General features: G+C 39.2%; 1 protein-coding gene across 1 annotated transcript; it reads left to right on the top strand.

The window, feature by feature from the left end:
• Window positions 1-10,395: 10,395 nt before the first annotated feature.
• Window positions 10,396-11,661, top strand: PRSS35 (serine protease 35). The gene has a single exon (XM_047101379.1). It carries the CDS (start codon window positions 10,420-10,422, stop codon window positions 11,659-11,661), a length of 1,242 nt encoding a protein of 413 aa, XP_046957335.1. The 5' UTR covers window positions 10,396-10,419.
• Window positions 11,662-17,627: the final 5,966 nt, after the last annotated feature.

Here is a 17,627-nt window from a genome sequence, read left to right as displayed (position 1 = left end):
GATTATTAACAGATGCCATTGAAAAAGGTGTAAAACCATTCTTGGAAAGTCTACTCTGGTTGAAAGCCTCTTTGGCAGGGTTACTATGAAAGCTAGGAACCTCTGTCTCTCTAGCTCATCAACTTGGCTGCACAGGTCAGCAAAAGGAGCAGTGAAAAACATTTTTAAAATGAGAAGGTGAAATGAAATGGAAAAGTCTTGTACTTGTTTTAAAATACCAAAAAAGGGGGAGGGGATGTGTAGATAGACAAAGCAAGATTGACAGAATACTGGTAATTATTGAAGCAGGGTGATGGGCACATGGGTTACACTTTTTTCTCCGCTTTTTTATACTTTCCCTCTACTTTTGTGTAGTTGGGAAATGTTCTCCAATAATAAAGTTTTTTTGCAAAGTTGTAGAAACACTCCCACCTGCTTCCTTTGACCTTTTTACCCTGTCATTGATTTGAAAAGAAGCTGCTTGCCCTATGTAGGTATTTCCCCCCTTTTTTTAACCCTTCTCACTTCTGAAATTAATTCTCATTTTATCCCAGGGCATTTGTCTCTACAGAGGATTATAAAAGTCATATTTTGCTGCTTGGAGAATTATGCCTAGAATCTGGTTTTTAATTTAGAAGAGAGAATGTACACATTCCAGCCAAATAAGACATCTAGGCTGGAAAGCAGTGGCCAAGTATGTGGAATTTTATTTTTATTAGGAAATCTTAGAGGAGCCCCTTTAGTACAAGAAGAGGTGGGGCATGGATACTCTGCCCACTTTTCTTCCAGACAACCTGGAAATCTGTAGACTCTTAATCTTTTTCATGTTTTTTAAATGTGAGATTGTTTAGCTCAGTGCTTGGCACATAGTATGTGCTCATTATATGTTCAAATAAACAACTGCTAATGTGAGTTAATTTTCCCTATTGAGTAAATTATTTATCTTTCTCTGCCCAGTGCTCAAATATCCGAGGCAAGCATACTGCATTTTAACAGTAGGATCAGGCTTGGAATTTTGGAGGCTGAGTTAACTCTGCAGATGAGAAATCGGAGAGGAGAGGTTAGGAAACAGCAAAATCAAATTAGTGGTGTAAAAGTTATTTTAGAACTTTGCTTAAACCCATTTTTCTTTCAAAGCTTCAAAATAGGTTAAACTGATACATGATTAGCCAAAAGGATTGTGATCGTAAGAGGCTTCGAAGACTGATGAGTAGCGAACCTGGTACATTTACATATATTCTTTGGTCTCAAAGGCCAACTTGCAAGATAAAAAATAAGTCAGGAGCCATACGCTGTGCACTTCCTATGTCATTGTACGGGAGAGCCAGCAGAGTGCTCGTTTGGGGCTCCCAAAAGTGCCATGCACCCCAAAGTTGATTTACACACCGCACATCCATTACATGAATCGAAACGTACATCTCCTGGAAAAATAGCTAAAAAACAAAGGGGGGTTTTATTTTTTTTTTATTGTGATGAGAAACAGAAGTTGTGGGTTACTGTAAAATAATCAACTGTGTAACTTTACCATCTTCCTTTCCCTCAAGTACTGCCAAATTTTTAAAGCAGACATTACTTTGTCTCCATTCCTGAAGCTAAACTTGAAAATAGTGCTATGGTATGATATTTTGAATAGAAATTGGCATTTTGTCAATGAACTTCTTGCCATTTCTTCGCAGCATTGAGTCAGTGGAGAGCTTACCCTTTGGTAATGGATTATAAAGTATTTGATAAACATATGTGAAATATTTGGCAAGTTGAAGCTTTTTCTTTGGGTTGAAATGACTTGCAGCACATTTCAGGGACTCTTCAGCCGTGCTGTAGGTCACAGTGGAAGTGTGCTGGCACGACCATGGTTTTTGGAAAACCACCTGCCAGAAAATTGTCTGGCTGTAGACAGCATCATCAGCCCTCAGTTCATCAGGATAGGCTCTGTGGCCTGTAGGTGGGTTTTCTAAATGTGATAAATTCCATATGTGACAACCATTTAGTATATTATTAGCCAGTTGGACTTATCCCCCTGCTGAATCCTACGTGCTTTTAAAATAAGTTCTGTATCATAGCTCAGTGAATGTAAACAATTTAAACTCAGGACTTTAGCTTCACCATCAGCAGGCTAGTTCTGCCATCTAGTGGTGGAAGTATGGACAGCAGGCCAGGGACCAGCAATAGAAGCTTCTCAAAGATCACGGATGAGTAAGTTACTTGTGTTTCTCATTTGTGGTTTAATCTGAGACTTCAGAGCTGAAAGGTATCTTAGAAGTGTTCTACTCCAGCTCTGTAAGTCAGGAGGATTACCGCAGAGATTCTTAAATAAGGAAAGAAACTTTGAAATGATGCATAACCTAGTAAGCACCCAGCATGCCTTTGTTGAATAAACAAATTTCTCCACCTTGTTCCAGTTCTTGTCTCTCTTTAGCGACGTTGCTCCATGCCACCATAAAGTTTTAATAGGATCTTCTATTTTTAGTTCTCAAACTGCATGACTATATGATTTTCCATGAAATGAAAATCTCCGTTTATGTCCTAGTCTCTGGACCAAACTTTCTTTCCCACTTTCTACCACTCCCTAGTGTTCTTTCTTTCTAAACATCCAGAGTGGACAGTTGTAAAAACTAGACTCTTATCTTTACTGCTGCTATAAAAATTATCAAAAATTTAGAGACTTAAAACAACAACACATTACCTTACAGTTCTGGAGGCCAGACGCCGAAAGAGGGTCAGCAGGGTTGCATTCCTCCTGGGAATTCGAGGAGAGAATTTGTTTCCTCACCCTTTCTGGGTTCTAGAGGCCGCCCACATTCCTTAGCTTGCAGGCCTGCAACACTCCGACCTCCGCCTCGTCTTCTCAGCTCCTCGTCAAGCTTCACCCTTCTTCATATAAGGATCCCGGTGATGAATGGGTCTCACCTGGAGAATCCCAGCTAATCTCCTCATGTCAAAATCCTTCACCAAATCACATCTGCAGTCTTCTTGACCATGTCAGAAACATATCCACGGCTTCTGGGGATTCAGATATGGCATTTTGGGGAGCCATTATTTGGCATACCATAGTGAGGTGCCCGACAGATGGAGATGTATGAAATCCCTTATAAATATCTACCTATGTTTTGACTCCTATTGTTTGATGTTAATAGTAGTAATTGCTGTCATTTGTGAGTGCTTGCTGTGCTCTGAGCACGACGCTTATATACGTCATATTAGTTTCTCACAAAACTACTGTAAAATTTTATTCGTGTTTTAACCACTGTAGGAAATAATGTTGGGAGAGGTTAAGTAACCTTCACAGAATCATACTGCCAGGAAGTCACAAGTATACTCAAGTCGGTTTGCCCTCAAAGCCCACTGCCTCCATAATTGTTGAAACACCTGTGTTCTTGCTGTCCACCGTGCTTCCATCACTAACACGGTTACTTTCTCATCACTGTGATCCCATACACTTTGTAACTTAGTTTTTTTTTAATGTTTATTTACTTTTGAGAGAGAGAGAGAGAGAGAGAGAGAGAGAGAGGCATGAGCAGGGGAGGGGCAGAGAGAGGGAGACACAGAATCCGAAGCAGGCTCCAGGCTCTGAGCTGTCAGCACCAGCCTGACGCTGGGCTCAAATTCACAGATGGAGAGATCGTGACCTGAGCTGAAGTCAGACACCCAACCGACTGAGCCACCCAGGAGCCCCATGTTGTAACTTAAATGTGGCCTCCATTCCGTGTTCCAGTCAGGGAGTGACATTAGGTGAGGGCCTCCGGGAGGCAAGGAATTAGACTTTTCAGAATCCCCATTCTCCCCTGCATCTCTCCCAGTTGGTGAAAGTGACAAAGCTTTTAAACGTGATCTCCCCAAGGTGACCTGTGTCACGCCCTCTGCACACCTGCTTGTTCTCCCTGGTAATACCCTTCCCCTCCTGCTGTGGCCTTTTGTCCAAACCAGCACTACTCTCTGCAGTTATTGAGAGCATCTGGGCCGGGCCCCAGTGACTCCCTGTTGTGTGTCAATCTTCACACCTGTTGTGTGTCAGTCTTCCACTGGGTAGGTGGGGGTGAAAGTAGGGGAGGAGAGAAGACGGACATGCGCATTTTCGCGTGTATGTAGTGTGTAAATGTAGGCAGTGCTGTTGGGAGGGGCAGGTGGTTGGAATCATGGATGGCTAAATACGGCACAGGCATGTCGTAAAAAAGTGGGTATGTGATCATTTCTGTGTCCTAGCACACACATTAGGTCGAAATTGGTGTTGGCCCTCCAAGGTCATTGATCTGAGCAGTGCCTGACCCACACTACCCCTAGAAAATGTTTGACAGGTTAATGCAAAATTATGTTCCCTGGCAGTGTGGTATACACTTGAGTTTGGACAACTATGTCACCAATGTCACCATACATAGCAAGGGGCCGATGCAAACACAGGCCTGAGTAAGTGAGAATCTCTTACCTGGTGAGGGAAAGTAACTTGGTGCAGATTCTTGACGGTAAGTCAGCATCCTTATTTTCACAGGCAGGAAAAATATTTCATGTGAAATATTTAATATAGTGACCAGTCATCTAATCTTTCATTAATCCACCTACCTACTTTAGCTAAACTATACACTTCTCCAGGTAAACAAAACAAAACAAAACAACAGAAGAGAAACTGAATCCTAGAATATAATTATGTCATGCCATAGTAAAATTCTATACACTATAGATAGACTCGCTCAAAAGGTTAGGTTTTTATTTCACCGTAAACTGCTCCCTTGTAGTAATTATTTTGACATTGACCCTGTTTCTTTTTAAGCTGAGGGCCTGATGCCATTCTAGAATTCCTAATGTAGATCCAGGCTATAAATAAGACACAGGAAATGCAATTCGAGTGTTCTGTGGCTGGGTAATGTTTAATCACACTTAAGTTTAATAGCTCTGAGAAAAATATATTACAAAGCCACAGATATTCACAGACATGAGTAATTAGGAAAGCATTCATGTGGGAAGTCTCTAAAATGTAGCTGTCCTTGAACAAAAAACATAGCAAACAAAACAAAGAAAAGGGGAGTTTGAGAGTGTGTCTGAAACTCTTCTGAAATATATATATATATATATATATATATATTTGTTTAGTTTTAGAAAAGTAGGAGTGTTATAGGTGTGGCTTATGTAATAAACTATTTTATTTTATTTATTTATTTTTTAAAACGTTTTTTATTTATTTTTGGGACAGAGCGAGACAGAGCATGAACGGGGGAGGGGCAGAGAGAGAGGGAGACACAGAATCGGAAACAGGCTCCAGGCTCTGGGCCATCAGCCCAGAGCCCGACGCGGGGCTCGAACCCACGGACCATGAGATCGTGACCTGGCTGAAGTCGGATGCTTAACCGACTGCGCCACCCAGGCGCCCCTGTAATAAACTATTTTAAAGTGATAGTCATTCAGCCATTAGAGTAATAATTATAAAAGAACCTATTATTGACTGCTTTACTGTGCTCTGGGCTTACAGATCATTCTTTGGATATACCATCTTGTTTAATCCCCACGATTACATTATGAGGGAGAGATTACTGTTCTCCCCACTTTGCAAATGAGGACGCTGAAACTGAGCATACTGAACTGCCCAAATTCACATGTCTAATACGTGGTCAAGATGAGACTCAGCCCAAGTGTTCTTACGCCCTGGTCTATACACATAACCACTCCGCTGGACGGATGCTCCAGGATTCCAAATACGTTAGCCATCACACGTCTAAGAAAGCATAAGCAAACAGAGGGTGATAGTAAGTTCTCTCTCGAGTTTCATGTGGTCATTGCTATTAATCTGGACCAAGAACAAATGTGAAGTAATATCTACTCCATCGGTGAGAATTTATCTACAAAGCCTGATTCTTGCTCCTCCCCTGATTCCCTTCCACTCCGTTTGTCTCCATGATCCAACCCATAATCTACTGTGTGTACACTGACTCATGGTGGAGAGTCAAGGCTGCAACCTCACTTTTGCTAACCAGAACTGGTATTTGAAGCCCCAAATCCAAGGCATCTGGAAAGTGACAGTGAAGGTCACAGTTATAATGGGAAACAGGAAAAAGGAGGAGGAGGAGGGAAGACACTGGACATTAAAGCTTCCAAAATGTTATGGCTGCCCCACCAGTTGGGACTGTGTCTCTTTAGATCAATGAGTTGGTGCTTTTTGGATGATGGGCACATGTGGATGTGTTGTCCACTGAACCATGGATTGCTCTATCAGTAAGAGCTATCATTTACCTTACACTGACACTTTACCACAAGGCAAACTTAGATTTTCCAAAAGAAAGTGTCCTTAAACATTTGTCCAATTTTAAATTACAGGCCAAATTGGACAGGCTAACTGAATTCATGTCCTCTTATTACTGTGATTCTGAGGTTGTATTTCAAGGCTCTGCCCTTCCCATGCCCAAGGATAGATGTGGGCATAGCTTTTATTCCTGTGGTGCACTGTAGCAGGGCTCCCTCAAAGGGCACCAGACAGGGCTGGCAAATCCATGCTGTCTTATAATTTGTAGCATCAGATGTTGGAAGCATTGCTTACAAGCCTACTGAATTTTTTTTTTTAATTGAAGTAGAGTTGACACACAATGTTACATTAGTTTCTGGTGTACAACATAGTGATCTGGCAACTCCATAGGTGATGCTCACCCGAAGTGTAGCTACCATGGGTCACCATACAGCACTATTATGATACCATTGACTATATTCCCTAAGCTGCCCCTTTTATTCCGTAACTGGAAGCCTGTGCCTCCCATTCCCCTTTACCCATTTTGCTCTTTTGCCCCCCAACTAGTCCACTGAATTTGGATATTTTCAGATGTATTATTAAATCACATATAAAAGAATATCTTTTCTTTATTAATGGCTGAACCATTTGATATTGGCAATGGCTGACATAGTAAAAGAGCAAAGTGAAGAATAAAGTTGTTCGCAAAGATGAAGTAGAGGTCACTTGAAACTTGGTTAAGCAATCATCCCTGGGAAAGCTGCCTTCTGGGGTATGGCTCAAGATGCTGCCCCAGGGTCTTTACCGCTGCAGTGGTTCTCAAACTGTACTATCTGAATCTCCTGGAGGGCTGGTCAAAACATGGCTAGCTGGGAACCCCATCCCCCACCCCCCCCCCATTCTGATTCTGGAGAATTTTGGAAAGTAGCTCTGGGTTGGACCCTGAGAATTAGCATTTTTAACAAGATCCCAGGTGATGCTGCTGCTGGTCTGGGACTGAAATCTGGGCATGCCTCGATATGACAGAGTTTATTTTGCCATACACAAGTGTGGAATTTTATTAACAAACCAATAACATTCTTTTGAGTTGTTCATGTTTCATTTTGAGTTTGAAGGCAGGAAAAATACCAATGTCCCAGCTCAAAGCAGTCAGGCAGGAGGTGTTCCCTCTTCCTCACAGGAGGGTCAACCTTTTTTGTTCTATACAGACCTTCAACTGATTGGATGAGACCCACCCACATTCAGAAGGGAAGTCTGCTTTTCTCAGTCTACCAATTTGAATGCTACTCTCTTCCAGAAACACCTTCACGGATGCACCCAGAATAATGTTTGACCAAACATTTGGGTACCCTAGTACCAACTAGTCAAGTTGACACATAAAAGTTGCCATTACATGGGGCTTTCTTAAAAGTCTGCCTAGAGAATTATGGCACAAGGTGCATGTTTTGTTTGGTAAAGAGTAGATGAACTTCTATATTTGAGCTTACTACTCTAGTTCAATGATCTGTGTAGCAAAAGATCATCTTGTCAATTATCATTTAATATTTGCATTCTGCCTTTCTAATCCCTAACTAGCTTTAGTTGTAAGACAAGATTAAATAGCAGTGAAAAGAAAAAACAAAAACAAAAACAAACCTAACTGGACTGGAGAAACAATATCATGGTACCATGACTTAGATGTCTTCTGTTTTGCCTAGGAATGCCTTTCACACATTTTTACTCCTTGGATCATTAGTATCAACTGTTAAAATGTACAGAGTGATTCTTCGTATTTCTCAACATGGATATTTGACGTTCTGTCTTTGGTGTGTATTCTTATATTAAGTTCACAATGGACAGCTTTTGTCATTAAGGACTAAATGAAAAAAAAACCCAATTTTTAAAAATTATTTTTCCCACACTAAAAAATTTCCTTGATTGAAATTTTGCTAAGAATCAAGTAGATAATATCAAATACACACACAGTTTTCTAAATATTTATTTTGAGAGGAGAGAGAGCACATGCACATGCATGTATGTGCATGTGCAAATGGGGGAGGGGCAGAGAAAGAGGGAGACAAAAAATCCCAAGCAGGCTCCATGCTCAACACAGAGTCCTACATGGGGCTCAGTCTCACAAACCGTTAGATCATGACCTGAGCCAAAATCAAGAGTTGGGCGTTTAAACAACTGAGCCACCCCGGCGCCCCTACATACATTTTTAAAATAGTCTATTTTGCTCTGTTGTTAGGCCTAGAGGCAGCAAATAGGTCTCTGATTTTAGCATTTTTTTAAAAGGCAAAGGCGTAATTTTTCATCATGGGAACTACCCACTTAAACATGATTTCAAGGCCTCAATAGGGTTACTGAAATGTCAGCCCTTTTCACTCCAACTGAATTAAATAAAATTGACAAAATGAAATACTCATTGTGAAAATTATAACAAAAGAAAATACTAACTGGCTCAACAAAATAATTACCAATATAATTACTGCTTTGTATAAAGTGACATTTGCCATGTGGATGATTAGAAAATATTGTGACTGAGTGTGGAGTTTTTCTGAACAATGTCCGTTATTGATTTTTTGATGATACCCATCACTCTGTACAGAAGAATGCCCTCTCTCCAAAATAAACTGCAAGCTATTTAGCAAACAAAACAGCCTAATATTAACCTGAATTATCATTACTCAGCAGTCAAGTATGGGCAGATAAAAAAATGAAATTCCAAAACTTCGATGTAATTTTGCTGATACCAAATCATGGTATTCTAAATTTGCTTAATGTGTTCAAATATATGATGAAACAAATGAATTATGTCATGTTTCACTGAATATATCACACTTAAACAGTAAAATGGCTCATGTAGTATGCGTTTCTGTTCTATCAAAAGAATGTTATTAGTGTGTTAACCAACTTCTCTACTTACGTATGGCAAAATGAACTCTCATGTCAAGAGATGCCCATATTCAACCCTGGCTCAGAGACAATTTTTGCTTCTCATGGCAGTACACAGGATCTCATAATGTGCCCTGGGTTGTGGGCCATTCCTAATATTTCTCATTAGTTTCTTTTCCATGAAAAAAAAATAAAATAAAGCTCATCAGAAATCACTGAGAGTAAAGGTATTGTAGGAATAATCTAACCTTGAATCATCTGGTTTTCTATAAAATGAATAGCATACGGTGAGCCTTGGTATTTTAACGATTAGTTAAAATACACTTAGAGCATAGGTCACGAATAATAGTGACCTCGAAGTTCAAAATTGCTGCTGTAAAGAATGCCACCACTGTCTCCTACCCACACAAATGAAAAGTGACAAACATCAATTTGGTGAAATAGATTTACATACCAGGGAGCCTAGAGAAGCAGGAAAAGAGGGCAAGAAGATGTAGACAACAGAAGAGGTATTATATAATGTATAAAGTACTGAAAACTTAAAAGATGTTTAACACAAAAGCACTGCTCTTAGATGATGAAACTAACGATAAAAGGGACTATAGTTAATCAGGATCATGTTCCCCCAAGTGGCAAATTCAGAACCACAGCCTTAAATTCTTACAACTAATTTTAATACACAGTAAGCTTCTACTGTGAAGCATTTTTGTACATTGCTTTGCTTAGATGGTAGTTCCAAGCACAGCTTTTTAAAAAAAACACATGGCACATTGCACCATCAGTGAGCTTGGTCAGCAAACCATGGTTTAAGGAGATTCAGTGTATTCCAATGAATATTGTTTGAGCTCTGTGCTAGGCATTTATACTCTAGAGATGAGGAATTTATGATCCTTGCTCTTAAAGAGCGAAGTGCAGGGGGAAGAGCATGACATCTGCTGCTATCTTTATTTCTAAGTCATCTGGAAATAATGTTGTAGGAGACCTAGGGAGGGAGAGTGTGGCTCAGGCAATAAGGGGCCACAGTTTGTCACCCCATCTTACCGTCCCATGCATTGGGCTGTCTGGGAGGTAGAGGCAGAGATGGCAGGTGGGGGTGGGGGGAGGTGGGTTAGGCCTGGAGGAAGGAAGGTGGGGTGAAATACAGTTTACTAATTTTGGAAGTTTGTGTGCACCTTCTTAGCAGGGTGTTCATCTAATCTCAGCAAAATTGAAGTACCGTGAAAATAAGGACTATTTGGTGGTGATGGTACATTTAAGACTCAAGGCCTAAATGAAATGATAAGTAACATATTTAAAAAGAGAACCTTATAAAGCGTCACTTTCTCTTTTTATTTTTAAGGACAAAAGAGAAGAGCAAAATGGAAAACGTGCTATTTTGTTGGATATTTTTCACCCTCGGGTGGACCCTCACTGATGGATCTGAAATGGAACAGGATTTTATGTGGCACTTGAGAAAAATACCCCGGGTTGTCAGTGAAAGGACTTTCCGTCTCACCAGCCCCACCTTCAAGGCAGATACTAAAATGGTGCTAGATAGAGTGTGTGGCATTGAATGCCAGAAAGAACTCCCAGCTCCCAGCCTTTCTGATCTGGAAGACTCTCTTTCCTACGAGACTGTCTTTGAGAATGGCACCAGAACCCTGACTAGAGTGAAAGTCCAAGATGTGGTCCTTGAGCCAACTCAGAATATCACCACAAAAGGAGCACTGGTGAGGAGGAGAAGGCAGGTGTATGGCACAGACAGCAGGTTCAGCATCTTGGACAAAAGGTTCTTAACCAATTTCCCTTTCAATACAGCTGTGAAGCTCTCCACAGGCTGCAGTGGCATCCTCATTTCCCCCAGCCACGTTCTAACAGCGGCCCACTGTGTGCATGATGGAAAGGACTACATCAAAGGGAGTAAAAAGCTAAGGGTAGGGTTGTTGAAGATGAGAAATAAGGGTGGTGGCAAGAAACGTAGGGGTTCTAAGAGGAGCAGGAGAGAGGCGAATGGTGGTGACAAGAGAGAAGGTACCAAGGTGAATCTGGAGAGAGACAAGGCTGGAAGAAGAAGAAGAAAGGAATCTGGTCGGGGCCAGAGAGCTGCTGAGGGGAAGCCCTCCTTCCAATGGACCCGGGTCAAGAATACCCACATCCCCAAAGGCTGGGCTAGAGGAGGGAGAGGGGAAGCCGCTTTGGACTATGACTATGCTCTTCTGGAATTGAAGCGCCCTCATAAAAAGAAATATATGGAACTAGGAATCAGTCCAACCATCAAGAAGCTGCCTGGAGGAATGATCCACTTCTCAGGATTTGATCGTGATAGGGCAGATCAATTAGTCTACCGGTTTTGTAGTGTGTCTGATGAATCCAATGATCTCCTCTATCAATACTGTGATGCTGAGTCGGGATCCACTGGTTCTGGGGTCTATCTTCGTCTGAAAGAACCAGACAAAAAGAACTGGAAACGCAAAATCATCGCGGTCTATTCAGGCCACCAGTGGGTGGATGTCCACGGCGTTCAGAAGGACTACAATGTGGCGGTGCGCATCACTCCCCTCAAGTATGCCCAGATTTGCCTCTGGATTCATGGAGATAATGCCAACTGTACTTATGGCTGATGGAAATCTGAAACCAGTCAATGGATTACCTAAATCGCAGAGCAAACCAGTTATCATGGTAGCAAGATCACTTCATAGGTTATGCCCGGACTTGAACCCTATCAATAACAATTCAACATTTTTATAAATTTACCTTTTCAAAATTAGAAGCTTTTCATATGTTTAAAAAATACTTAGGTACAAATACTGAAACTAGACGGGCACCTCAATGTCAAGTATATATTCTTCTTTTACATAGTGATAAGTATCATTTGTGGGAAGTCTTTTGTTTCTCTCTGCCTTCCTAAAATTAGTCACTCTTTAAAAGTGCAAACTGGTATTATACATAGTATGATTTTTCAGTGGACTTATTCTCAGGGTCCTACTCTAACAAGAATCTAATAGGGTGCTGGTTGCATGTTAAATGTGAAACTGCATATACAGACATAGTGTCAGGGTAGAGACGATAACTTACAATAGTTTGTACTACTTGGAGATGGACCCATTCAGTTCCTGCCCTCTGTGTTTATATTATGCTTTCTGTTGGGTCTGAGAAATTTTGGTTTAGATTTTTTTTTTTTTTAAGAATTACAAGGTACAGCAAACTTTATAAGCAAAGCTATCAACTGTTTCACTGCTTTAAAACCTATCAGTTGAAGTGTTTATTATTTAAAAATGAGAGACGTACTGTTCTATGAAATAAATCTAGTTGAAAAAATAGGGAAGCTGAGACATTTTAAGATCTCAAGTTTTTATTTAATACTCAAAGCATAGACTTTTCATGAACGCAGAGGGAAGACAGTTAAAAAGTTACAAATGATCATGTATTGAAAGTCTCATCATTTTATCCTATAGTTTTCTGTGTATGAGGTGTTATAGTTTTAGGACAAGGAATTTTATTTAGTCTTTTTCAATAGAGAATCTTTTTCCCATTGACATGACAGATCTCAGCTTTCCTAATAGAGCCATACACATATTATTTTGGCTATTTCTCTGCCTAATAATTTTAGATATATCCCTAAAAATGAATATAATTTACAAATACAATTTTTAAAAGGAGGTTCTGATTATTTTCATTAGGGACCAAGGCTGTATACTCCTTCGGGCCACCATGGCCGCCTGAGCAGACAGAATCCAATGACTGCCTTCAGGCACAACACAGAGTAGTTACATATTTCTTGAATGAGCAGATATTTTGCTGAATCGTTGTAAAAGGGGGTTAGTTCAGGCCATTATGTTGAAAGGGTTGTAGTGATTTGCTGTTGAGCACACCATAAAATTCAGGAATGGCAGGCCTAATTTCTGGTCTGCTATTTTTGGCAGTTTCTACGGCACACATTCCTTTTTCTCATGACTCACCTAAGTCATTGATTCTGCTGGAGTCAAAATTTATTTTACTTATTATTTTTTTAAGAGAATGGGGAGTTATACCCTTGATTAGTATGCAAAAGAATATTGGATTAGGTTATGATAAAAGGTGATTTTATGAATGTTGTCCAAAATACCTGGAATTTAATACAAGTATACATATTTTATGGTGTGAATCTGTTTAAAAATCATTCAATAAAAATTTAAAAAATTAATCAATCATAACTCTTATTGTATCTATATATATGTATATATAGGGTTTCAGGAAATATTAAATTGTGTCATTTATTTAAGAAAAAGATTTTATTTAATTCTGAATGCATTTCACCAAGCAGGATTTTATCCTTGGTGTCAGGGGAATAGGGCTATTGACTCAGAAGTTTTGATGCAATCTTTTTTGGGGAAACATCTATATGATCGCTGCAACGGAAAGTGTTTCAACGTGATTTTTGCACACTTATGTGTTTGCAAACACACAATCTTCATCTTTGATTCTTAGGAAATACTTCTTGGGATTTGATTCAGTTCAGAGTAATTTAGGGTGCTTGGTATCAATCGCTTAGAGCTTAAGCTTAAATTCTGAATACATATAATTTCCCTAAGATCATTATACTTTTCAAAACTGTAAAATTTAGCTTATTTTTTTTGCAGAGATTTATTTTGTTCTCTCCTCTTCTGTTTTCCAAGTGAATCACGAGTCTTATATGACCTATTTAGGACCACTAAAGTATACTACATTACTCAGAAGGTTGTAATGCACATACTTTCCCTGTCATGCTTATCAGACTTGAAATAGAAAATTAAATCGAATTCACTTGGCTGAAGAAATACATTCATGCACACATATGATGTCTGCTGTGTGCAAAGGACTATAGTGACCTTCTGCTTGAAGAAACTTATCAATGATTGAGCTCAAATAACTACAGTATTTACAAAACAAATGAAATTGAAAATCATGAGGTTTTTTTCTTTACCCAAATAATGTATTTCATTTTATTTGTTTTTTTCTTGCTCAAATGGATGAGTGTGTGGGCAGAAGAGACATTTCTTTTTTCCTTTTTTGATGTGCTTAAATTCCAAATGTTTTTTAATTTTAATTTTTCATTTTTTAAGTTTATTAATTTTGAGAGAGAGAGAGAGAGAGAGACAGCAAGTGGGGAGGGGCAGAGAGAGGAGAGAGAGAATCCTAAGCAGGCTCTGCACTTTGAGCATGGAGCCGGACATGGGCTTGAACTACGAACCTCAAGATCATGACCTGAGCCGAAATCAAGAATCGGACACCTAAACTGAGCCACCCAAGTGCTCCCCAAATGTTTTCTTTGAAAAAAGATTTAAATGTATGTACGAACAAGACCAGAGTTCCAGACAAATCATTACCTTTTATATTTTTAGATCAAAGAATTCTTTGAAATTCTTTTTTCATAGAAAGAATCTCAGAATTAGAAGAGACCATAAAGATCATTTAGTTTAACTCCAAAATTTAGATTTTAATTTCCATCCACAGCACTCCATTCAAGTAGTTGTCCAGTAATAAAACTTTTTACCACCTATTGATTAGTTATTAAAATTAATTCAGGAATTTAACTTTAAAAAATTATTAGTTCAGTTTGCTACATTGTACAAAAATTATATGGCTTATCTTGCATTTTATCCCCATCTTCGCATTTCAATTACTCAATTCTTTGGCCTTATGCTGGCAAATTGGGTGTTTACTCATCAAAAGTAAACTGTGAGCCTTAATTAAGTATATTGGGGTAAGGCAACTGAACCAAGCACAAGGATTACAAGGATTAGGATCTATAACTATAAATAGCCTGGAAATAGCATCATTATTCTTTAATGTGATGTCCCTCTCATGATTATATTTTGGCTACTGATTTTAAAGATTACCTGCTAAGGCTTAGAAACTAGTTTTATGTTAGTAAACATTTCCAATTAATTAATCGAAGAATATTTTATATATATATATATATATATATATATATATATATATATATATATTCCCCCCCCCCCCCAGCTAGAATTGCTCTTTCATTAAAGCCCTAACCATTAGGTTCAAAGATACTTGGGAGATTGGGTCTAATTGATCGTGAAATCTTTTTCTCGTCAGATGAGGTGAGTTATGGATGGATTCACGATTCTTTATTGAGTCACTATTTAACTGAGGGGGGAAACCTCTTAGATGGTTTCCTGTCCTACTCACAAATAAAGCCCAGGGAGGGAACTTCCTTGTCTACTTCTTTCTGTATTTAATAACTGGCAGTTTGATTGACTTAGTTCAACTGTCTAGAGCATGGCGGCCAACTTAACCTGTGATCCAAATCTAGGCTAGTTTGTTTCACTTGCAGGTGAGTTGTTGTCTTAGCTGGGCTGTGGTAACAAAATGCCATAGACTGCGTGGCTTAAACAACAGAAATTTTGCTGGATACCATCTTGCTGTGGACTCACATGACCTCTTCTTTGTGAACAGTCAAGAGAAAATGCAAACGAGCTCTTTGGTGTCTCTTATAAGGATATAATCTCATTATAAGGGCCCCACCTTGATGACCTCACCTAAATCCAATTACCGTGCTAAGACCCCATTTCCAAATACCATGAATTTGGGGTGGGGGAACACTGTCCACAACAGGGGTCCATTCAAAAGCCACAAGTTACAACTTGTGCCAGGCTCAGGAAACCTCACAGACACCAGTCACCACAGGAACTAGGCAAAGGGTATGAGCAGCAGCTCAAGCCAACCAACATCATTCTCACCACTTTCATCATCATCACCTCAAGTGTTCAAACCTGGCACAGAGAAGGTGATCAATACATGCTAAGGAATATCACCAAGTGTACCTTGAGGTTTCCTCTTTCAGGGTATTATTCTGTGCTATGTGACGGTGCTTCAAAAACTGGAGGTATCATGTTAATTGTATATTGCACTAAAGATATAGCTACATATTTAAACAATGGAATGCTTATTTGTAATAATAATTTCATTATTGGAATACTGTAGCATGGCACTTATGGAATCAGATATTTGCCATATTCCCTACTGACTCATGTGCGTGTTTCTGGATAAAAGTGCCTACAAACTGACAGGAGCCAGGCCCCTGTAGTACTCCTTATCCTCTCAATCTCCATGTAAACGTTTAATCAGATCATCTCAGCCTCAAAATTTTCCCCCAAAATCTTTTTGCTTTAGTAGTATTTAAAATTTTCAAAAATAAAAAATAAAATAAAATAAAATAAAATAAAATAAAATAAAATAAAATAAAATAAAATAAAATTTTCCACGGTGCCTGGGTGGCTCAGTCGGTTGAGCATCTGACTCTTGATTTCAGCTCAGGTCATGATCCCAGGGTCGTGGGATCAAGCCCCACCTTGGGCTTGTGCTGAGAATGGAGCCTACTTAAGATTCTTTCTCTGCCTCCCTCCCCCACTTGCACGCTCTGTCTCTAAAATAAAAAATAAAATAAAATAAAAAGCAAATAAATAAAAATTTCCAATAACACCTTAAAATCCATTTACTTTTATCAAGCACTGGGGACAAGCAGACTACCTAGAATACGTTACAATCAACATGATCATATGACCCATTATTGCATTCCAGTGTGGTTTTACCAAACTGAGGCTATTTCTATCTATACTTGTAAATGCTTTACTAACACTTAAACTTGCATTTATGTTATTGAAATCCTCTATCTACTCATAAATGGAAAACGTGTGTATAGTTTCACACATGTGGCATAGATTAAAGGGAATACTTCAGAAACAGCTCAAACAGCTGAATATAGACTTTGGAAACTTCCTCTAGGCTTCTTAGCCTGGTAACCATGCAGTTCCTTACTCTTCTATATATTTTACTCTTAATTTCATCAGTAATTTGTAATATGCCATGCAATTAATATCTGTTTTCTAGAATTTCCTTTGCAGGTAATTTCAAATGTCTAAAACGTCACAAAAAATATTATGTCAAACATGCGTGACATGAATCTGAATAATCTGAACAATAATCTGAACAAATTTGGTAATCTGATTTCTCAAATTACAGTTAGAAGGCAGCTGCCAAGGCAAGTCTATAGCAGTCACAAGAAGGGACAGCCTGACAGAAAGAAGGATGCAGGCAAACTACTAAAGGACTTTTAAAAAAGGTATAAAAACTACAGAATTATAGTCATGTGGAGCTATTGAGCTTTGGGGAAGTTAGCTATGGGAACACACTGGCCTGTGAAGACATACCAATATATGGCATATTTATAATGATGATTACATGATCAATATTACATTTAGCTATATTCAGAATGAGTTTTGGAAGGCATTACACTGTAGAAAGATTTTTATCCAAAAAGCTTAACACATTTAGGGGCGCCTGGGTGGCGCAGTCGGTTAAGCGTCCGACTTCAGCCAGGTCACGATCTCGCGGTCCGTGAGTTCGAGCCCCGCGTCGGGCTCTGGGCTGATGGCTCAGAGCCTGGAGCCCGTTTCCCATTCTGTGTCTCCCTCTCTCTCTGCCCCTCCCCCGTTCATGCTCTGTCTCTCTCTGTCCCAAAAATAAATAAACGTTGAAAAAAAAAAATTAAAAAAAAAAAAAAAAAAAAAAAAAAAAAAAAGCTTAACACATTTAAAAAAGAATT

Source organism: Lynx rufus, unplaced genomic scaffold, assembly GCF_022079265.1.
Source record: "Lynx rufus isolate CCGP_SWC_20201006 ecotype Redwood Valley unplaced genomic scaffold, mLynRuf1.p SCAF_6, whole genome shotgun sequence".
Lineage (NCBI taxonomy): Eukaryota > Metazoa > Chordata > Mammalia > Carnivora > Felidae > Lynx > Lynx rufus.
The sequence above is the reverse complement of the archived record's forward strand: the minus strand, read 5'-3'. Positions and strand labels throughout refer to the sequence as shown.